Raw genomic sequence first — 23,774 nt, 5'->3', positions numbered from 1 at the left:
GAATTAAGGGTATATGATAACAAAATAGCCAACAGTCCATTTCAAGAAAAAGCACAAAAATAAAGCCAAGCCTTTCATTTGCAATTTTTTGTTATTACTTTGTAAAATTTTTCTTCCTTTTTCAAACTCCAAGCATGGCACTAATTCCAGTACTTAGGAGAGATGATTGGGTCTTCTACTTCCTTGAGAAGAGTGAGGCTAACCAATAAAAACTCTTTCAATTCCCTCTTCCAGCCCTCAAAAATTCTTGGTCTGACCCAACCATTCTCCATTCCTGTCTCAGAACAAGTATCCCTATTCTAGGCTGAGACAAAATCCTCTATTTGTGTACTGATCTCTTTCCTTTTTCTCCTAACCTGTCAGAACTTTGTTCCCACAGTTTGTCCTTCCGGCTTTTCTTTACAATCCTGAATTTGGGACTAGAGGATTAAGGTTCAGGGTCTGGCTCTGATACATACTATCTGGGTAACATTCAGCAAGTTACTTCTCCTCCCTAGGTGTGTTACATTAGCTGTAAAATATGAAACTTCAATAAAAAGATACTTAAGCTTCGGTTCTAAATCTATGATGTAATCAAATTTATTGTATTCTTTAAAAAACAAAACAAAACTGCTAGGTGGCACAATGGATAGAGCACCAGCCCTAAATTCAGAAGGACCTGAGTTCAAATCCGGACTCTGACACTAACACTTACTAGCTGTGTAACCCTGGGCAAGTGACTTAACCCCAATTGCCACACACACACCCCAAAAACAAAACAAACAAACAAAACACCTTACCTTAAGTGATTACTCCATCCTGCTACTATCCCATTCTGAAATATCTGTAAAAGTGAATACAGTGGTGCCTGGTACATAGTAGACACCATCTAAATGCTTATTGACTTTCACATGTTCCTTTCCCCTCCTCTTCACTACACAAAGATGTGAAGTAGCTCTCTATACTGGATGTCACCACTTACTCACCACAAAATATGCTTTCAACCCCTTGCAATCTAAGTTCCTCACACCATCACTATGCTGCAGCTACTGCCTCAAGGACTGCCCTCCTCTACCAGCAAATCCAATGGCCTTTTTCAAATCTCCTTCTTTCTTCCATGTCCTCAGCACTGGGCACTACTTACCACTTCCTCCAGGTGGAGAGTTTCCTTTCACTCAGTTTCCTCTCTCTAACCACTATTTCTCTATCTTCGTCATTGGCACCTCTTCTTAATCATTCTCCAGACTTTCTCAGTCTTTTTCTGTTCTCTCACATGATAATCTCATTCAATTTCCATAGCATTAACTAACCTCTATATGCAGATGCCCTTAAATCCTCACCTCCTTAACTTCTTAGAAACTTGTCCTCAAGATTCTTTCCTTGTCCCTCTTCTCTATGTATAGTATCTCTCTTGGCAATTTCAATGACTAGTATGGCTTCAGCCACAACCTTAGTACCTAGTATGGTACTCTTTGTAAAGAGAAAATGAAGAGGGCAGCTGGGTAGCACAGTGGATAAAGCAGCAGTCCTGGATTAACCTTCATTGAGGGTGGAGGGGAGAGAAAATGAGTGTTTAATTTAGTTGTCATCATTACAACTGATGATAACCAAAGCATTTTTTTTCTTCAAAAATGTTCACTGATATGGTAGTGTAGTAAAAAAAGTTAAATCAAATTTTAAAATTTTTGAAATCTTTTTTTAAATGATTAGGGATTAGAAAAAAGTATTTTATAACTTGTAATGCTTAACTATGCAATACTGGGTAAACACAAAATAGAACTAAAGCCCAAACATACCATTATATTACTTATCTAGGAATGACTACTGGCTCATGTCTGCCCACTTTTTTTTTTCCCCAGGGCAATGAGGGCTAAGTGACTTGCCCAGGGTCACACAGCTAGTAAATGTCAAGTGTCTAAGGCAGGATTTGAACTTAGGTCCTCCTGAATACAGGGCCAGTGCTTTATTCACTGCACCACCTAGCTGCCCCCATGTCTGCTCACTTTTAAAAGGAATTTCTGCCAGAAAAAAAATAAGAGCCATTTTATAACAAAGTCAAGGAAAGAAGAATGTCAGTCAAGTTGAGAAGTATATTTCTCTTTACTTCACGTTTAGTTTTAATCTCAAAGTTTAAATGTATAATGAACTGCCAGATGACTTTTCACAAATTTTCTGTGTGCATTATTTTTTATCAGTTAAAAAAAGTCTGATAATAAGAATTACTGCCTATATTATATCGCATGGTAGCTCACAGAAATTTCACCTATGTATTTTCCATTCAATTCTCACAACTTTATGAAACTAGTTATGAAATTCAATAAAGAAACATACTAACATCACTACATTACAGAAAACATTCTAAAGACAAAATCTCTACTACCTGAAAAAACACAAAAAATAAAATTATATAGAATTTCTAAAAATTAGACACTATTGTTGCCTGTATTTAATAGGCAGCATAGACTGGTGGAAAAAGCATTAGACTTTAGAAGACCAGGGTTCAAATCATAAATCCAACTATCAATCCAACTATCACCATGTATAGGCAGCTGACCTGTCATCAGACACATGTGACCTTGGGTAAGTCACTTAACCTCTGTGTGTCTCAGTTTCCTCAACTGTAAAATGGGGATAATAGCACCTACCTCCCAGGGTTGTGGTGAGGATCAAATGAGATAATATTTGCAAAGTACTTAGCTGAGTGCCTGGTACATAGTAGGTACTTAATAAATGCTTGTGTTTACTTCCATTTGTCCTATTGTGTGACCATAGGCAAATCACTTAATCTCTCATAATAGCTTTCTTAATCTGCATCATGGGAATGATAACTGCACCAAAGGGCTGTGTAAATGTGAGCTGTTATTATAGCACTTGCTACAATAGAACTTAAAGCTACCTCTATCTGTGAATGGTCTATAATCATCAGAGTTTGCCTAAGATAAATAAATAGAACATTCAAGTTGTTTTGACATATTTGATCTCTGTTTAACATACATAAAAATGACTCTGCACTTGTAAAAGTGATGGATACATTTTGATGCTATAAAATCAATACTGCTGCCTATGGGGAAAGGATGAAGTCAATTAAGTAAACAGTAAAAGTCAAAATAAATCTCCAATTTTTCATTAGCTGCTTCTACTCTCTATAGCTAAACATTTTGCTATTTTGCCAACTGCTGATTTCTTCTGTTTCTACCCTCAGGCAAAAATTGTAGGAAAAAAATATGTAATCCATACCTTAACTAGGATCATATATTTAGAACTTGAAGGGACCCAGAGACCAGAGTTCAACCATGTAATTTTATAGATTAGGAAACTGAGGCACATGGTTATTAAGTGATTTGCCCATGGTGGGCATAGCTAGTAAGGGTTTCAGGCAGGATTTGAACTCAGGTCTTCCGGTATTCAAGTCACTAACTTTAATTTAATGTAATGTCTTTATCAAGAACAAACTTCCAGTTCATTCTAAGTCATTATTACTGGGTAAGCTGCTCTAAGAAATTCCTACTATCTTTTTAAGGTGGCAAGTGATTTCTGCTAAATTCTAGTGAACTTACAATGCCATGACATGCACATCCAAATGAAAAACACATGTAAATGGTGGCAGAATTGCAAAGCTGAAAAAATCCAAGGCAATGTCTATGGATGTCCATTCCACATACTTTCAATTTCTAATTTCTAATTTTGCCACTATTTCCCATTTTAATTCATTGGTGAAATGAAAAAAAGTGTCATTTCCCTATTTTGCTTGCACATCAAGAAGTTTATTCTCTTGGTTTAGTGAGATGCCTAATTATAAAAGTATTTCTTCTCCTCATTTCCATCTTCTGCTTTTCTTTCTACTAATTAATAGACATTTATATTGTACTTTACAGTTTACAAAATGCTTTAAAAAGATGCTCTCCCCATTGCCCCACAAAAAAAGTCCAAGAAACCAAAAAAACACCATTAAAAAAAAAAAAGATGCTCTCATTTGACCCTAGGACATACAATCTGATTTTAACTAGTTTCCCAGTTTCCAGTGTCAGGATTTAGCTATGAAATTTTCATCCTGGCTCATTATAATTTCATCAGGTTTAGATAGATGCCTCTCATAAGAATAAATATTACAGATTGAATGGTCACACAATTACAGGTGAAGTGTAGAGTAAGTTCTCAAATCGACTGATTTATAAGTTAATAAAAACCTGAATTTTACTTCATCTTTCTCAGCTTTTATGTAAAAAGTGCCACTATCAAAATTCAAACTGTTAAATATTTATTGAATACTATGAGCTTCATTAAACATAAAGAAGCTAATTGTTCTTCTCTTCAAGCAATGTTTATTTATAATATGAATGCTCAAAATACTATCTCCAATTTTACAGAAACTAAATTGATATTCACATGGGATTTTCAGGACTTCGGTTTCTAATGACTACCTAGCATATGGTTCTCATCCTTAAACTCTTAGCAACTATTCCAAACATCTGCAAATACTAGTTAGTCAGCACTGGGACCCAATTAGTCAGTTAGTCAACAAGCATTTATTAGATGCCTATCATGTATCAGGCACTGTACTAGGCACCAGAAATACAAAGAAAGAATTAATGGAAAAATGCTAAGACTAGAAGCCAGGTTAAGCCATCATGGCATGGCAACAAGTACAAGGCAAAGGTAAGAGGTCTCAACCTGAGCAATCATGACTGAATGAAGGGACCTGAGACTACTGTGAATCCAAAATCACCATCCAGGGTTGTAAGACATATTAGAAGGGAATGGCAAGATATAGATATCAGAAGAGGCAAGGCAGAGCCAGCATCTGAAGGACCACACTGAAGAGGAAGAGCACCAAAGGAAGGAATATAGTAAGTATATAGACAAGAGTCAGAAGGCAGAGATCATCAGAGAGCAGGAGGGTCACAAGCAATGTGTGGGTATGCAGGCAATAATGGTGTCTAGGCAAAGGTCAGCATCCTATATCCAAAATGCTAAATTCTAGAGAAAATTGGCCACTCTCTGCTTTCTCCCTGCCTGCCCACCTCACCCCCACCCCCAGCCCCAAATGCATTTGGTACTTTCATTTCTGTCTTAGCTCATGCTCTTCTCTGAGCCTAAAATAGGCTCCCTCACTGAATTCCTACCCATCCTTCAAAACCCAACTCAGATACCATTTTATCCACAAAGTGTTCCATGGTCCTCCCCAGTTGTTGATAACTTTCTGCCTCAGACTTCACATAGTGCTTTCTTTTGCATCTCTCTGATGCATTTATCATATACTATTGTCATATGTTTGCATCTTATCATCCTGCTAGATGCTAAGGCCCAAATTTTCCCTCTCCTCACCATCTAGCAAAGTGCTCTGCACACTGTAGGCCCTTAGTAAGTGTTTCTTAATTGATCATTCATACAATTATAGGAACACCCGAGCATTTGTTGCTGTCAGAAATGCTAACAAAGGCAGGGGAGTATAACACAGATCAATGGCCCCACCTGGCCCCTTTCAGTCTTATTTCTGAGTTGATCTGCATGACAAGTAGAGGTATGATGGGGTTAGAAGGAATTCCTTCACTATCTTTTCCATCAGTGACTTTGAAGTTTCACCAAATGGAGTCTACAGAAAAATTTGAAGGGATTTTTGGTCAATGATTCCATGATATGATAAGGATGAAAAGGAATTTTGAAACATAACTCAGATAAGGGGATATATTCAGGTATCCTCAAACAGCAACAGAAGAAAAGGGATTCAAAGACAGACTTAAACATGCCTAAGAGCTTGACATAGTAGGTGGCCCAGTGAATAGAGTTCCTGGCCTAAAGTCTGGAGGACCTGAGATCAAATCTGGCCTCAGACACTTACTAGTCACTTAACCCTGTTTGCCTCAAGTTTCCTCATCTCTTAAATGAACTGGAGAAGGAACTCTGAGGAAAATTACTTCTACAATAATTTTCTGGAACGCAGCAGTGGTGATGTATCAAAGGCTCATTTTTTGTCATTCTTGCAAGAATGGGCCACCCAGTGTGCAGCTGGTGGGTGACCAGAAAATGGAGTCTCACAGGCCCCTTTTATCTTCTAGTCCCTAATGTGAATTGACCCTCCCCTTTTTCATCATTGGTCCAATTACTCAAGGGTTACTATCTACACACAAAAACTAGCTAATCGGAACACAGTATTTCTTAGCCAATGGAAGAGGTAATACAGGGACAATTCTTCAATTCCTCCCTTATATGGACACAGCTCAGGAGCAGATCTAATTGTGACCAGCTCAAGGTTTCCCTGAACCATGTGATTTTCTTGGGAGGGGGGAAGAAAAAGGAGACCTTTTTCCTCAAACAGGTCAGGATTGAGAGGAGACCAATTCCCATTTCCTCACACCAACCACTCTGATATTTTTGTCAAAACAAACAAACAACAACAAAATACAAATGGGTCATGAATCAGATATAACTAATCAAATAAATAACAAAAAGAGTTTCACTAGCTAGCTAAAATGGTGAGGCTGGCTGGCCTGGTTTTTTTGTTTGTTTGTGTGTTTGTCTGGGGGGGGGGGTCGGGGTCCTGGTAGTTTACATATATAGAAAACTCATCTGAACTGAGGAAAGCAGTAGTGTAAGTAATTCAAAACAGTACATTATGTAAAAACAATGTCTATTCACTTGTATAGTGTGTTGTATGGATAAGACATTTAATAAATGTATCTTACATTCAATTGTACAGGCATCCATTTCATACTTAGCTTTTCTAAGTGATGTTTACAACCATAGAAGTCATTTTAAGGAGGCTAATCCACAATGTCAATTATTGTCCATTTGTTGTCAGCACTTATTTGTCCTTGAAATTTTTTCAGCAAAATGTTTAAAAACTGTCAAACTCATTACTATATCTGCCTCGTATGATTAAAATCAAGTTCAGTGTATGTTCAGGAAAAAAAGCAGCACAATTATTTGGAGTTATAAAAATAATACAAACAGTTTCTTTGGACTTTTATGACAAAATGGACCCTTCCACGTGGAGGAGTTTGAATAATATGATTGTTACATTCTCTGATTAACAAATTGGTTCAAGAAAAAAAAGTGCCTTACCTTTAACTGTATAGAAGCAGAAGTTAGCTTTTTTGCTTCAGTAATTGCATATAATTGCTGATAGTCCACTGGTTTATACTTGGAACAACTCAATCCATTTTTCAGGCGAATTTTAAGGCTGTCTATTTTTTACCAAAAACATAAAATTTTTAATTGTTAAGAAATAACATTACATTATTGGTAGCTAATTTAAATCTATACTTACACGTTGACTACAAGTCATATTTTTAAGAAAGAAACACTTGCTGGGAAAATACTTCCTAATACCTACACAGACAATCAATTTAAATGTTAAGAACTAATATTTGAGGAAATGTAATATTACCATTACATTTCTTGCATGAAATTACTTATAATCAACACCAAAAGTACAATTATAGAATCCCACAATTTAAACCAGGTTTATTTTTTAAAATACATTTTTGTTGCTATCTTTTGCTTTTTTATTATCCACATTTAACAACATATCTCTTTCCTCTCTCTTAAGTTAGGTTGTAGGAATGTTGACAAATTCTAGAAACAAGACAAAAAGTATATTCACAGTTAATCCATACTTTTTTATTATGAAGCTTGTCAGGACACAAATAGGAATAATATTTAAGCATTACATTACTATGAATCAAATTTTAAAACCAAGTACTTTAATTTACAAAAATCACAGGAACACTTTTCCCAATCTGATAATTTTATTTATGCCTTTTTAAATAACAAAATCATTTCTCAATATATTCCACTTCTATTCAATCCTTCATTGCAACAAAGAAAATTAAAAGCAAAACACAACAAAACATGTCTAATAACATTTAAAATATTCCACATCTGTATATCTCCATATTTCATTTAAGAGAAGGGGAATAGGCCTCTGGGATGAGATTAATCATCTGAGGAATGTTTTTTCAAAAGAAAAACCCCAGTTATTTCAACTGAATTTAACACACAATTGTCCAATCTGAAAGCTAAATAAATCTTATGGCAATTTTCCCAAACTTTTCTAATATCATGGATGGATAAATAATTACAAATATATTAGTAATGCTGATAAAGCCAAAATAAGATAATTGCTAGATAATTCTATAGCCAGATATTAATAAGCAGAGTTTCTTCATCTTTTTTGTTTAGCAGTGTAGTAAAGCCAATGGACCCATTCATAGGATAATGTTTTTAACTGCATGAAATAAAATACATAGGATTATAAAAGAAAACAATTATATTGAAATAGTTATCCAAGTATTTTTCTAAAAAATAAGTTCAGGGACCCCAGGTTAAGAATGCTTGCCAAAAAACATGATTAGTTAAGTGATTCAGACAAAAACATGCTATGTCTTTAATAATCTGTATAAGTATTCAAAACCTCCTTTCATTCTGTATGGATTTCAATACCTAGCATAGTGCTTAGAACATAACAGGTACTTATTAAATGTTTGCCTATTGACTGCTTGATTCTATATTATTTAAATAAATGGGGGGGGTAATTAAAGGATCAATTAACTAAGTATAAGATGACCTAAGGACTAAAGGTCAAACATGAGCATTTTCACAAATATTAAAAAGACTCTCTGTCAGGAAAGTTCCCAAAAAATGCGGTTTTTCAGGACTACGGATCTGATTATTAATGTTTCATTCTTATGTAATATCAATACTATATAAACTTCCAAGGAATCATTAAACTGTACTATAAGGCACACAAAACATACCAATGTCATTAGTTCTCTGAGTTGTAATGAATGGCAGGTCTCCTCTATTCATGTTTCATCTGTCAAGAAAAAAAAATTGACAGGTGAAAATGTATAATGTTATCTTAAAGCTTACCAAAATGTTTTGATTTATTTGAACATTGTCTACTGTAATTTTGAAAAGTAAAATGATTTGGACTAGCTGCTCCGACTTTTGATATATCATCATTTAAATTAGCTATTCTTCATGCCTGAAACTCCCTTCAGTTTTTTCTGTGCCCTCCCCACTCCTGGGCTTTCCTCTCTTTCTCTTTGCTCACAAATGACTTCCTCTGTTTTACTGCTGCCATTACTGAGAAATATTTTATTGTTGAGAAGTCCTATGTGTATTGCCTTGAGCTTTTTGAAGGAAAGGCATCATGTAAATTGAAAAATAAAGTCATTGGTTAAAGTAAAGCTCTACTTCTTTTTCATAATTGAGCTCTATATTAAATTGATCTCTTCTGAAGGAGGCACACTTCACCTCCAGGGCAAATACATCTGGCTCCTGGGCTCTTTAAGAAATAGCACTGGTTTCTTTATAAATTTGCATCCATTCTCCTTGTTGGACTACTACAGAAAACTCTTAAGCATTTAGAATCATAGACTCATAGACTGATAGTGCTGAAAGGGACCTTGGGGATCATTTAGTTTAAATCTTGGTTTTGTACATTAGGAAACTGAGGCCCAGAGAGTTGAAGGTATTGTCTGTGGTCATACAGCTAGTTTGTTTGGGGCATCTGAGGGAAGCCATGTTAGGAATCAGCTTCTATAGCTATTCTTGGCAATATCATAATTCTCCACTGACAGTTCCCTTCTAGCTATCTGGGACAAGAGCCATAATTCAGTTCCAGACAGAAAGATTGTGGGCTGCAAAAAGTCATGATGACTGGACTGGGGAGGTGGCTGATTGTTGATAGGGTAGGGCTCCCTTGATTCAAAACTGACTTGTCCCATTAATACTGGCCTATAGATCTTGAAGCACAGACATTAGAAGATTACCTCCAAGTCGCAGGGAGGAGTTAGAATAGATATGGGCTCCATAGCATTTGACCTGCCCAGAAAGGAAATCATAGGCAGTGCTCAAGCACAGGGATGCCTAGGAGTCTTGCTCAAGATGGTCTGCTTCCTTTCTCATCTTCTAGTAGTCAAAATGGTAGCTATTAACTCAGTACTTTAATTCCTTTCTAATTGCTATATGAAAAGTCCTGCTAGAAGTAGGACAGGTACATACTGGCAACCCACTTCTAATCTTCCTTAAGAAGTAATTGTGGGGCAGCTAGGTGGCACAGTGGATAGAGCACGAGCCCTGGATTCAGGAGTACCTGAGTTCAAATCTGGTCTCAGACACTTGTTGATCCTGGGCAAGTCACTTAACCCCCATAGCCCCGCAAAAAAATAATAAAATAATAAAAAGAAGTAATTGTGTATCTTATATAGTTGGAATTATTGTTGAGGATTCTGTTTTCACTGTCTAGTAATCTTTTAGTTAATATTGTATGTCTGTACTAAGCTAAATCCTCACCTCCCCCAAATTCATATGTTTGATAATTAAAAGCCTCAAGCCAGTTCATTTAGAATAGTTCAAACTGCTAAGAGTCCTATTGGCTATTGCCAAAGAAGATCCATACATGACTCTTAGATTCAGGATCCATCTTCTCAGCTTCCCACCCACACACACACCAACCTCTGTGAAATGTAAAAGCTATGACACTTAAACCCATTAACCTCTTCCCAAGAGTCAGGGATCATCTTTCCTGCCATTGCTCTCCAGAGTCCTAGAGCCTTGCCATTTTCATTGGTACTTTGCCTTGTCCCTAGCCTTTCTATCTGCCATGAAGCTGGACCCTCCTATATGTTTTCTCCTCATAATAGAATGTGAACTCCTTGAGAGCAAAAATGGTGTCTTTTATACCTCCTCAGTACTTAGCACAGTGACAGCATGCAGTAATTGCTTAATAAGTGTTTTATCTCTGTTTTCCTTTTCATGCTCTTAAAAGATTTTTGGTGTAGAAATATAAACACTATCTCCCCAAAAGTCCATATGCTTCAGTGCCCATAGCAAATAATTGGAAGGAAAATAGATAACTGCTTTAACAACTACAACAAGAAGCCTGGCCTTTTGACTCTTGGTCCAATCTTTATTCCATTACTCTACCTGGTGGTATATGTGATAACAGAAATTTTCAAAGGGAGAAGGAAGTAGCAGTCATCATGACTGACTGATTCTTCAGTTCCTCTCTATTCATGAGTCAAAGTAGGATCTCAGATCACTCTGTTTCAGGTTAAAAAAAAAAATCTGTGGACCTATGTGGGCACTACCTCTTTGTCAGCAGGTCTCTCTGCCTGACCTTAACAGTCAGGCAGAATCACATGATAAGACAAAAGTTGAACCAGATTAATCTGAAACCAATTCTTATCGACAGCTCCTAGCCATACCTACTTGACTAGACTTGACTACTTGACATAGCCAGCATTGCTTTATGAAGAACAAATTATGCCACAATAATCCAATTTACTTTTTTTTAATTCCTTTGGTTTTATATCACATTCATTTCCAAGTATGTCTCCCTCCCCACCTATCCAATATGCTTTACCTTTTAACAAAGATTTGAAAGAAAAATATCAGAAAACCAACCACATCAGACTTAGATTCAAGACAACACAAGTTGTTCAAATCTCACCTCAGGCTCTTACTATGTGATCCTGGGCAATTCACTTAATATCTCTATGACTCAGTTTCCACATTTATAAAATGGGGATAATGATAGTACTTATCTCATTGGGTTGCTGTGAGGAAAATGAATTAACACAGGTAAAGTGCTTTGTAAACTTTAAAGTGCTATATAAATTCCAGCTATTATAATTATTATTATTAATTTTCAATATTCCACATGCATAACCCCTAACCTGTGCAACAAAAGGAGAAAGGCAAATTTTCTCATCTCTTCTCTGGAGCCAGACTTGGTCAATATAATTATACAGAATTCAGTTTTGTTTTATTCTTGTTTCCATTTATATTGTTGTCATCATTAAGTATTTTGTTTTCCGGATCTATTTACTGCACTCTGAATCAGTTCACCTAAATCTTCCCATACTTTTCTAAATATTTCCATACTCATCATTTCTTAGAGCACAGAATCTACAATATTCATGCAATAATGTGTTTTTCCATTCTCCAATCAGTGTTTATTTATAGTTCTTTACTACCACAAACATTTAATAAATGAAAAAATTAAAGAGGGTTAGACTAGTAAGCTCATGGAATGGTCTATATCTGTAGCTTACACAGACTTCAGCAAGAAATTGAATAACTTTCATTCTATTTGTGTGGAAATTATTACAGGCTAATAGCCTAATATCACTGTATCAGATTGCCTCAGCAAACTCTAATAATTAGATGGAGTGTGGCCAAATTAAATTCATACAGTCTCTGACCTGGAGATGAAATGGTAGGTACCACTCCCCTAGGTAGGTTCTGTTGATAAGCCCATCACTCTGTCTCTGAGATATTTATTACTATTAATTGCAGTTACAGAAGTTGTCACCATTCTACTTCCAAGGTACAGGTGGTTAATTGGCAGAGTCGTGAGCTTACTGAGCTAGGTACATGGCTGATGATACTGTTTGTGTGGTGTCAGTGCTAGAGATATTGATAGAAGTAGCCATATTTCAGAGGCGGAATGGATAGACCACTGGGCCTGGGGTCAGGAAAAACTGAGTTCAAATCTGGCCTCAGATGTGTGACCCCAGGCATGTCACTTAAATTCTGTTTTCCTCAACTGTAAAATGGGGATGATATAGTACCTATCTCCTAAGGCTATTTCCATTGACCTACCAATCCTATAAACTCTGCCTAGTGACACAGGACAATAGAAATTTGTCTAGCTTACTTTATGCAATTAAACCTGCCCACCCTGCCAATATAACATGATGCTGATGTGATTATATAGTTCTTACAGGTTCTTTGGTAAGGGAATGACTTGGTCGTAGGCCCTTAACAATGCTGAGAGACCATGTTATATCCAGCTAGCCCCTCAGTAGAATTCAGTGACAGTTCTTGGAGCTGTACCATTTCTGAGTTACTCTACTCATCTTTTCAGTCTCTTATGACAGAAGAAGGCCTAGACTGGTAAACTATGACTTCCACGTCTTCCCTAAATTCGTGTCTCCTCAGGAGTTTAGCTTAGTGTTCCACACATAGTAATCATTTAAATGCTGGCCTGAACAGCTAACTGGTTTTGAGACCCAGCACTTTCGCTTATTGGCAATGTGATCTTGGGCACAGCACTTAACCAGAGGTCTTTTCATTGGTAAAATGGAGATAATGATAATTGTATCATCTACCTCAAAGTCTCCTATGAAAAATAAATGTGATGATGCAACAAAGCATTTAGTGACAGCATTTTTTTTTAGATTAGACCTGTAATTTCATCAGTGCAGAGAGGTTCTCATAAGGAACTCCCTCTAATTAATTCAGATGGGCTCCTGCTCTGCAATTTAGAGCCTTAGGGTGTTAACAATAAAAAGTTAAGTGACTTGCCCAGGATCACATAACCAATCTGTTTCAGGAGTGGGACTTCAAGCCCCCTCTTCCTGACTCCAAAGCATGACTCTGTAACCATTATACCAAGCTGTTATTCTTCATAACAGAAGAGCATTTAGGAGCTAAACAATGTTATAATTGTTTTCTATCAAAACCACAAGCAATTCTTGCTAGGTTTTCTAGTTCGCTAGTAACTGGATTGATTGAAGGTTTGCAATCTGCCCTGGTAGGAGTCTGACTTCTACCAGCACTCTTCTCTGATTGACCAGCTTGAATCATCTGCTGAGATACTATTTCATCTTTCTTAATTCATAGTAACAAAGACTGGGACACTGACACTGGTAGGGCAGGATGAGACTTTGGTTATTCCTTGTCAGTAATCTCGGGCAGCCACATTGGGTTTTGTGCTGCTTCTAGTCTTCCAGAGCAGCAGAGTCAAATTCAAATAGAAAAGGGGGCACTAATGAGGATCCTTGCTGACTATATGGACTTAGCTTTAAAACATGATGTGATCTAGTTTTATTGTCTTTTTATTTAGTTCATTAACTCTTCTCAAATATTTCCCTGGTTCTGGCCACACTCAGAAGTGATGCATGCCACATGTGGCTGTGTGTTTGACATCTCTGCTCTAGGGGGTTCAGGAGACATATAGTAACACCACAGGGTTTATGGGGTGTTCAAGGAGGACTAGCAGTTCTAGTGTGAAGGCTTGCTGAACCCTTTTCAGGGCTGCTCATCCACCTTTGGTATCTATCTGGCCCTAGACCCTCATTTGTGCCTCCAAGAAGTAGTAGCATGGGGGCAGCTAGGTGGCGCAGTGGATAGAGCACCAGCCCTGGAGTCAGGAGGACCTGAGTTCAAATCCGGCCTCAGACACTTAACACTCACTAGCTGTGTGACCCTGGGCAAGTCACTTAACCCCAATTGCCTCACTTAAAAAAAAAAAAAAAAGAAGAAGAAGTGGTAGCATGCACAGAGGCCACACCCTAACAAAACTGTCTCTGCAGATGGGGTAAACTAGGTTGAGGCCAACAGGCCTCAAAACCATCAGGATTCTGTCAATCACAGGCAGGTGAAGACTTCCCTCCAGCAGAATGAGTGGAGGAGAACAATTTGTTTCAAGGGCCATGAAGGTAGCAAAAGCAGGCACTGTGAAACAGTCCAATTCACACAGGAGTTAAGACATCACCCCATGATGTCATTGGTCCTCTTTGAAAACAAAGGACAAACAGTAACACCATACAGACAGAACACAGCCAGGACAGTGAGTGGGCATATCCACTAACGGTGAAAACCATAACATACCCTAAAAAATGTAAGGTTTATTATCCTTACACATTTTCTTTATTTTCACATTTTTTTCATAATTTATATATGCATAACAACCATCCAAAATGTACTAAAAAAAAGAAGGTGCCTTCATGAATGGAAAACCTAGGTATGTTCTAACTAATAAGATGACTTCTGGAAACTTTCTCTACTTTTGTACTTCAATTCTCCATCCACAAAATATAATATTAATAACTACTCGCTTTTCAATGATGCTGATGGACTCCAAGTTCGTTTAATAAGTGAATTTTTGAGGGGCAGCTAGGTGGCACAGTGGATAAAGGCCCTGGATTCGAGAGGACCTGAGTTCAAATCCAGCCTCAGACACTTGACACTTACTAGCTGTGTGACCCTAGGCAAGTCATTTAACCCTCCATTGCCCCACAAAACACAAAAAGAAAAAGAAAGAAGTGAATAAGTGAATTTTTGTTTAATAATATTATTAAAAACTGACAGGGCAGCTAGGTGGCGCAGTGGATAGAGCACCAGCCCTGGAGTCAGGAGGACCTGAGTTCAAATCCGGCCTCAGACACTTAACACTTACTAGCTGTGTGACCCTGGGCAAGTCACTTAACCCCAATTGCCTCACTAAAAAAAAAAAAAAAAGATTTTGTTTTAGTATTGCTATTACTTAAGCTTATCTATCTTTTTTTTAGTTTTGGATTTAGAATCAAAAAGGCCTGCTAATTCTTTCTAGGTCAAAAACTTTGTGACCTTCATTTTGAAAATGAAGAAACTAATAATAATAGTAACAATAACAGTTAGTATTTATATAGTGCTCTAAGCTTGGAAAGTGCTTTATATATGTTACCTAACCAAGGCCCAAATAGGATAAGTGACTTGCCCAAGGCTCAGTGGATAGAGCACAGAGCCTGGAGTCAGGAAGAACTAAGGTCAAATAATTATTAATTAACGGTAGAGCCTAAAGTAAAATTCAGCTCTCCTTCTGCCCATAGTCTACTGCCTCATCCCAATTTAATTTTATATTCACTATTGAAAAATTTAATACGAACATTTTGGCCTATAGTTGGAATAGCTTGGTTCCTAAATCTAAGTAAACAACTACAACATGAATTGAAACTTTAAAATATTAAATATTTTAGATCTCTTTTAGAACTTATTCTATGTTCATACTACATAACATTTCAAAATCATTTATGTATTCTATTTTATTGACCATTTTAGATCAATTCAATTATTTTTAATATTCATATTTTATACATATGCATATATGTCTATATATAGTTAGTTGGATGTGTTTTCTTAGTCACTTGGGTTTAGAAAAGCATTTTGATATGTAATGTTTGATGTTTTTAAAGTGCTAGAGGGCTGGGGAAACATTTTAATATAAAGTTAATGATTACAGAGCTGCTACAGAGTTTAAAACATTTAAAAATATTTGATCTCACACAATCACTCTAGGGCACTTCTCTAGAGATGAGCAAAAATAGCAGAGCTCTATTTATATGGTTAGACATACAATTCTTCGCTCCATATTCTGCCATCTTCTCTGAATATGAACTCATAGAATCTCTTTTAATAAACTGAAGAACCAGTTACCTCTAAACGCAAAATTCACAATACATTAACTTAGAAAAACTAAGTTACTTAACTGTGTAAATTTATGGTTTAAAAAATTATCACCTTAAAAAAATCATCACCTTAAAAAATCACCTAAAGCACCAGCCCTGGATTCAGGAGGACCTGAATTCAAACCCAGCCTCAGACACTTGACACTTACTAGCTGTGTGACCTTAGGCAAGTCACTTAACCCTCATTGCCCCACCCCCCAAAAAATCACCACCTTAAGGAAATATAGTTTATAATGACAGGGAATCAATAGTTCTAAATAGGACTAAGTAGATGACCTTTAAAATATCTTCCAATTCTAAGGTTATAATTTAGATTATTGGGACTTCTTAAGGATGCTTTGATAACAGGCAATATTTTGAAACTTTGATGGATCTGTGATCTCATTGAAATGGAAAGTCCCACCCTTGGTACAAATCATAATCTATATTTTTTCATCCTGAACTATAAGATCTTGTCTATGTCCTCTTGTAAATACTTCACTGGGAGGGAACCTATCCAGAGTGTTGGGGACGTTTTTCTCAATCTCTTGACATTAAATGGATAGCAATGGAACCACAGGTTATCCTCTGTCTTAAAAGTTACACCTACTTCCTTCTCTAGTCATATAAATCACTAAAGAAATCCTTCACATTCCTTCTTTGTGATTTTTCATTACTAATATGCTTCAGGCTACTCGCATACACCATGCACCTCTTCAGTGCTCTTTGAGTGACCTCTAACTTTAATTCTTCAGAGACAATCATGTTACGTCACTAACAGCCAAACAGTATCACCAGAAGTTTGAATTTAGGGAAGGCTCTAGACCTATAATTTCTTTGGTCCCCATGAGGAAACTCCCATTATCAATATAGGTCAATACATGCTCTGAAGGTTATACTCTCAGAGTTGCTTAGGAATATTAAGAGGTTAAATGACTTAACCAGGGCAACTCAGCCAGTATGTGCCAGACAGAGGACCTGAACCTTGGTCTTTCTGACTGTGAGGCAAGTTCTCTACCCACTATGTAAGACTACCATTCACCAGAAGAATATATTAATGTTTTAGAGAAAAGCTTGTGCTGCTTGCATCGATATTGTAGAGCTTCTTAAATGACATTCAGAATTGCTCCCAAGACTCCAGCCTTACTATCTATGAAGGTAAAAAAAATCAATAAAGAATGCCTTATTATTCAGACTCTGATATATTGGCTGCGGGTCCATCACAGTACATATATCTGGAACAGACACTGCAGATGGACAATGAGCTGAGTCCACAATTGAAGAGAAAAAAGAGAATAATATAAATTAACTGGCTTTAGGAATCACACAATACTGATCTGCAAACAGAAATATCTTGTGGATGAACTATTAAATTAGGGCTCTTACCATATGAAAAAATCTTGTGACATTACAAATGTTAGTTCAAACGTCCTGGTCTAAATCTAATCCAGGTAGTACATTTTGCTATCACAAAATTCCCTTTTCAGCTTTAACTGGGAAGGATACATTTTACTTCATACTCTAAAATGCTACAGATTTTATGTACTTAATATATTTTCCACAGAAGTAGGGAAAGGGGAATTGAGGCACAGGTTAGCAATCACTTAAGGCAACTTTAAAATAACTCACATTTATGTGGTGCTTTACTGTTTGCAAAGTGTTTTTCTCACAACAATACCCTGTAAGTAAGATAATACAAGTCTTATAAGGAAACTGAGTCCCTGAGTAATTAAGTTGTTTTCAGCTGGTATCCTTCAAGACTAGAAATACTCTATATATTCAAGAACATGTCTTTACCATATTGACAATATGATTTTTGAAACCTTTTTATTAGTTGTTTTCAGAATTTCACATTTTTTTAATCTAAAAAAGACTTTTATTATTATTGTAGATGTATATGTGGAACAAGGAACTGGCATATATACAGAACATCTCTTGTGGTGTTTCTCTACATGGAAGTGGTTGGAGAGCCTACTTCTAGAAGAGTTATGATAAAATATAGTGGAAGTACTTTATCTCTAGAGGCTGTAAAGCTTGTTCTATTCCTGGTTCAGGTATGCTAACCACATGAGGGACAGCTGTCTATTTGATTGACTGCAGTTGCAGAACCAGAACTAGAGCTGCTTTCCAAAGGTCTTTAGTTTCAGCCATTTTCTTTGGCTGTTCTCTTGAGGGATCTCTGTTCTTGGTTTGACTTGATGGCTGATGACAACCAGCAACAGATAATATTGTAAGGGGAGAGGTGTTTGGCCTTTTCTTCCCCAAAGCTGATGTGTGGCCCTATTAAAATAGGTAGGGTTTTTTTTTTCTGCCTCAGCATTTGTTCTTTTATTATCTGTGAAAGAGATTAATTTGAAGGCTCCAACATCCTAAATCTTAAAAGGTCAGGAGAAAAAATCCTGAGGAATATATGATACTAGGAGCCCCAGTTTATACTGGGCTTTGCATCCAACCCAGAATCAATTCCCCAGGATCTACGAGTGATCTTCAACAGTGACCTCAGGGAACTAGGCCAGAAGTAGCTGATAAGACAATGCAGCAATGTTGCATTTGACCATGAACTTGATGAGACCAAAGCTATATAAGAGCTATGTGAAGTTTGAGCCCCTCCTTCCAGAGACTGAAGCGATATAGTGAATGTGTATCCCCCCCCCAAAATAAAAAGAAAAATATTTATACTTTTGTTCTTACTAAAATAGCTAGCATTTACATGGTACTTAGGTCTGCAAAGTGCTTTGGAAATATTCTCTCACTTGATTCTCATGACAACCCTGTAAGGTAGATCCTATTATTATCCCCATTTTACAAATGAGAAAATTAAGGCACAGAAAAGTTAAGCGATTTGCTCAGGGTCACACAGCTACTAAGTGTTCATAGTTTAATTTTAACTCATATCTTCCTGACTCCAGGTACATTGTTCTGTCCACTGTGCCATTAGGATACCTCAAACTTCTTCAAAGTAAATATTCCTTTGTAAACGATAACTGAATTTAAGCAGAGAAATGGAACTGGAGTGTAGGGGTAAGAGTGGAGTGCAGTAAAGCAAAGCAGCAGTAGACTTCAGAGATGACTGAATCAGTGGTGACAGTGGTGATTTTCCAATATTTCAGCACACAGATGGTAAGGGGGTCAGACAACTGGTCAGAAGGATATTACAGGCATTGCAAGAGTCCCTTTGCTGGCAATGGAGATAGGAATCTGTTGCATTACCCATACTTGGATCTGGGTCACAGTCCTGGGTGTCAGTCAGTCCCAGGGCAAAGAAGAGTACATTGCCTTAGGTGAGTTGGGATCATGGTCAGAGATCGAGGGTAGAAAAGTATATTTTTGGTTACTCACAGACCAGAGTACAGGCCAAGAGAGTAGTAAACATACTTCCCCCTATATCATACCACCTAGGAAGAAGTGAAAACTTACAGGTCCCCTGAATTATTTCTGAAAACAGGTGCACAAAAAACCTGAAATTGGGACAATACCCCCTCCATTCCAGAAGAAGAGCCCCACTTTAGTATAGAGTTGAAAGTCAAGAAATAGGCTTGGGAAAATGAACAAACAGCAGAAAAATATCTGAATATAGAAAGTTACTGTGGTGACAAGGAAAATGACACAAGCTTAGAAGACAACAGTCAAAACTGCTACATTCAAAGTCTCAAAAAGAAAAAAAGAAGAATAGGTCTCGGACCATGGAAGAGTTCAAAAAGGATTTCAAAAGTCAAGTAATAGAGGTAGAGAAAAAAATGGGAAGAGAAATTAGATTGGTGCCCAAAAAATCATGAAGAAAAGAGTCAATAGCTTGGTAAGGAGGCACACACATACACCAAAAATATTGAAGAAAATAATAGTTTAGAAAACAGAATAGGCCAAAAGGTAAAAGAGGACAAAAACCCAATAAGGAGAAGAATGTCTTAAAAAATGAAATTGGCCAAATGGAAAAATATATACAAAAATTAACTGAAGAGAAGAACTCCTAAAAAGCAAAATTGACCAAATAGAAATGGAAGTACAAAAGCTCACTGAAGAAAATAGTTCCTTAAAAATTAGAAGTGGGCAAATGGAAACAAATATCAAACAAAGTCAAAATAATTAAAAATTAGAAGAAAATGTGAAATATCTTATTGGAAAAACAATTGACCTGGGAAATGGAGTCAAGAAAGATAATTTGAGAATTATTAGTCTAGCTGAAAGTCATGCTCAAAAAAGGGGCTTAGACATCATCTTTCAAGAAATTATCAAGGAGAACAGCCCTGATATTCTAGAATGAGAGGGTAAAATATAAATGGAAAGAATCCACCAATAACCTCCTGAAAGAGATCCCAAAATGAAAAACTCCCAGGAATATTATAGCCAAATTCCATAGCTCCCAGGTCAAGGAGAAAATGTTGCAAGTAGCCAGACAAATATCTTGGAGTCACAGTCAAGATAACACAAGATTTAGTAGTTTCTACATTAAAGGATCAGAAGGCTTTCAATATGATATTTTAGGAGAAAAGAACTAGGATTATAACCACGAATCACCTACCCAGCAAACCTGAGTATAATCTTTTGGGGGGGGGGAATGAAATGAAATATGAAAAGATGAGAAGTGAATAGAAAATTTGACTCTCAAAAGACTCAAGAGAAACATAAAAATGATAAACAGGAAAGAGAAATCATAAGAGATTCAATAAGGTTAAACTGTTTATATTCCTACATGGGAAAATACTTGTAACTCCTAAAACCTTTCTCATTTTTAGGGCAGTTAGAAGGAGTATACATAGAGGGTGTGGGTTTGAGATAAATATGATGGGATATCTAAAAAAAATTAAAGGATAAGAAAGAGGGATGCACTGGAAGAAGAGGAAGGAGAGGTAGAATGGGGTAAGTTATCTCACATAAAATAGATATGAAAGAACTTTTACAGTGGAGGAGAAGATGGCAAAGGTGGAAGGAAGTTTGTGAACCTTACTCTCATCAGAATAGGCTTAAAGAGGAAATAACATAGATACTCGGGTAGCTACAGAAATTTATCTTACCCTACAGGAACATAGGAGTGGAAGATAAAAGGCAGAAGCAAAACACTTTTGAGAATGGATAAGGTGAAAGGAGAGAGTAGAATAAACAGGGGGATTATAGGATGGAGGGACATACCGAGTTGAATTTGTAGAAATAAGAGCAATTCCTCAGTTGATAAATGATCAAAGGACATAAACAGGCAATTTTTAGAAAACTAATAAAACCATAAAACCTATCTATAGTCAAATGAAAAAATGTTCTAAATCACTATTGATTATAGAAATGCAAATTAATAACTCTGAGCTATCACCCCACACCTCTCAAATCAGATAATCTGAGAGAAAATGGAAATGACAAATATTGGAGGTGATGTGGTAAAATTGAGACATTAATGCACTGTTTGTGAAGTTGTATACTGGTTTGACCAGTCTGTAGAATAATTTGGAACTATGCACAAAGGGCTATAAAACTATGCATACCCTTTGACCAAGCAATACAACTACTAGGTCTGTATCTCAAAGAGATTTTAAAAAGAAAAAAGAAAAAGGACCTATATGTAAAAAAATACCTATAGCAGCTCTTTTAGTGGTGCCAAAGAATTGGAAATTGAGGGGATGCCCAACAATTGAGGAATGGTTGAACAAATTGTATATGATTGTGATGAAATATTGTTGTGCTAGAAGAAATGTCAAGCAGGATCCTCTTGGAAAATTCTGGAAGACTTACATGAACTGAGGCAAAGTGAAATAAGCAGAACTAGGAGAACATCGTATATAGTTAATAGCAATATTGTACCATGATCAGCTGTGAATGATTTAGTTATTCTCAGCAATTCTGAGACAATTCTGAAGGACTTAAGATAAAAAATGCTGTCTATCTCCAGAGAAAGAACTGATAGAGTTTGAAGGCAGATTGAAGCACACTTTTCCTTTATGTTCTTTATTTTTCTTGGGTTTTCTTTTTGTCTGTTTTTTCTTTAATGACATGTCCAACATGGAAATGTGTTTTGTATGACCACATATGTATAACCTAATTACTTGCCTTCTCAATGAAGGGGGGGGGGGAACAAAGGAGGGACAAAATTTGAACTCAAAAATGTTAAAAATTGTTTTTACACATAATGGGGGAAAGTAAAATAATAAATTTTTAAAAAACAAATAAAAGTGTACTTAGTAGTTTAAAAATGCTGTAAAGATAAAAGAGAAAAAAGGTAATAAAAATATCAAAGCAAAAATTTGTTCTAAAAGAACTTACTCAAAATGAAACTTTTAGCTAACATTATACCAAATCAAATAAGATTATTTTTATATACACACACATATCTTAAAGACTTTGTAAATCTTAAAGTGTATATAAATATTGGCTGTAGGATAATTAGTAAAATTTGAATTACTACACCATTACCAAAGGAAATCTATACAATTTATATAACCTTCTGCCCACTGAATTTATCTAAAAGATAATGTTTTACATATCGTGAGATTTTATAAACACATTTTTTCATGACACAAAGGTAAAATACTTAATCACCCTTAAAAAAATATTCCAACAAAAATTTGCTTGCCTCAGCTTGTTCATCTAGCAAAGGTAATACTGAAGCAGTTGAAAATTGGAGGTTAAAACAAGACAATGGATTTAAGGAATCTGAGAAAAACATTACCCAGATTAAAAACAATAAGTGATGGTTGAATCCAGATCACTCTATCTAGATTGAGGGCTGAAATCACAGAAAGATCAAGACTATTCCCAGGAATCTACTTGCCAAAAACGAAATCTTGGGGCGGCTAGGTGGCACAGTGGATAAAGCACCAGCCCTGGATTCAGGAGTACCTGAGTTCAAATCCGGCCTCAGATACTTAACACTTACTAGCTGTGTGACCCTGGGCAAGTCACTTAACCCCCATTGCCCTGCAAAAAGCAAAAACAAAAACAAAACAAAACAAAAACAAAATCTCAGGAACTGTAGGTATCTGAGTTGTTTCCTATCACTATAGCACAGACTAACCGATATAGTAAAGGAAAAGTGAATATAGGAAAGATTAAAAAAAAAAAAAACTTATTAGCTACTCATGAGCTACTTGAAAAAATCTTAATTAGGCCTTAATAAAATTTAAATTAAAAGGTAAATTATAATAAAGTTTATATGTAATCATTTTAGATAAAATAATTGCATGTATAGTTAATATTGCCTTAATTTTGAAACACTTGGCTTCTTCTAATTTGTGCTTTCATTTAGTTTCTCATGATAATATGTCACAAGCTGCTATTTGAATCACTTGATCTTTTCTCCCAGTTACCACAACACAATGTTACTATCCTTTGCTGACTCATATTTACTTTCTTGTCACTAAATTTATGTGTTATAGCTTTCTCTTCACAAAATGCCATTTCAGGAATGATTTTTCCGAAGCAACTGATGGAATCAGCAAGTGGACTGAGAATGATGGCACAGACATCCATGATTTATTTTAAGAAAGGATGAAAATAAGGAAAGTGACATGGACTATGGATGTGAAGATTAAAGAGTGAGCACAAGTAAATAAGAAGATAATTGTATATATATGAATAGTATCTTTCCAAGAA

At 36.2% G+C, this 23,774-nt stretch overlaps 1 protein-coding gene across 1 annotated transcript in view; it reads right to left on the bottom strand.

Annotated features, from left to right (window-relative positions):
• CCDC148 (coiled-coil domain containing 148) overlaps positions 1 to 23,774 on the bottom strand; it is a 306,036-nt gene that overhangs the window by 212,319 nt on the left and 69,943 nt on the right. The window contains exons 2-3 of the mRNA XM_043991473.1: positions 8,736 to 8,794; positions 7,042 to 7,163 (exon numbers count right to left, since the gene is read on the bottom strand). Coding sequence (XP_043847408.1) covers positions 7,042 to 7,163; positions 8,736 to 8,787 — 174 coding nt within the window. The 5' untranslated portion in view covers positions 8,788 to 8,794. The remainder of the gene's footprint in view (positions 1 to 7,041; positions 7,164 to 8,735; positions 8,795 to 23,774) is intronic.

This window comes from Dromiciops gliroides, chromosome 3, assembly GCF_019393635.1.
Source record: "Dromiciops gliroides isolate mDroGli1 chromosome 3, mDroGli1.pri, whole genome shotgun sequence".
In the NCBI taxonomy this organism is placed as follows: Eukaryota; Metazoa; Chordata; class Mammalia; order Microbiotheria; family Microbiotheriidae; genus Dromiciops; species Dromiciops gliroides.
Note: the sequence above shows the minus strand (reverse complement) of the source record. Positions and strands in the feature narration are given on the sequence as shown.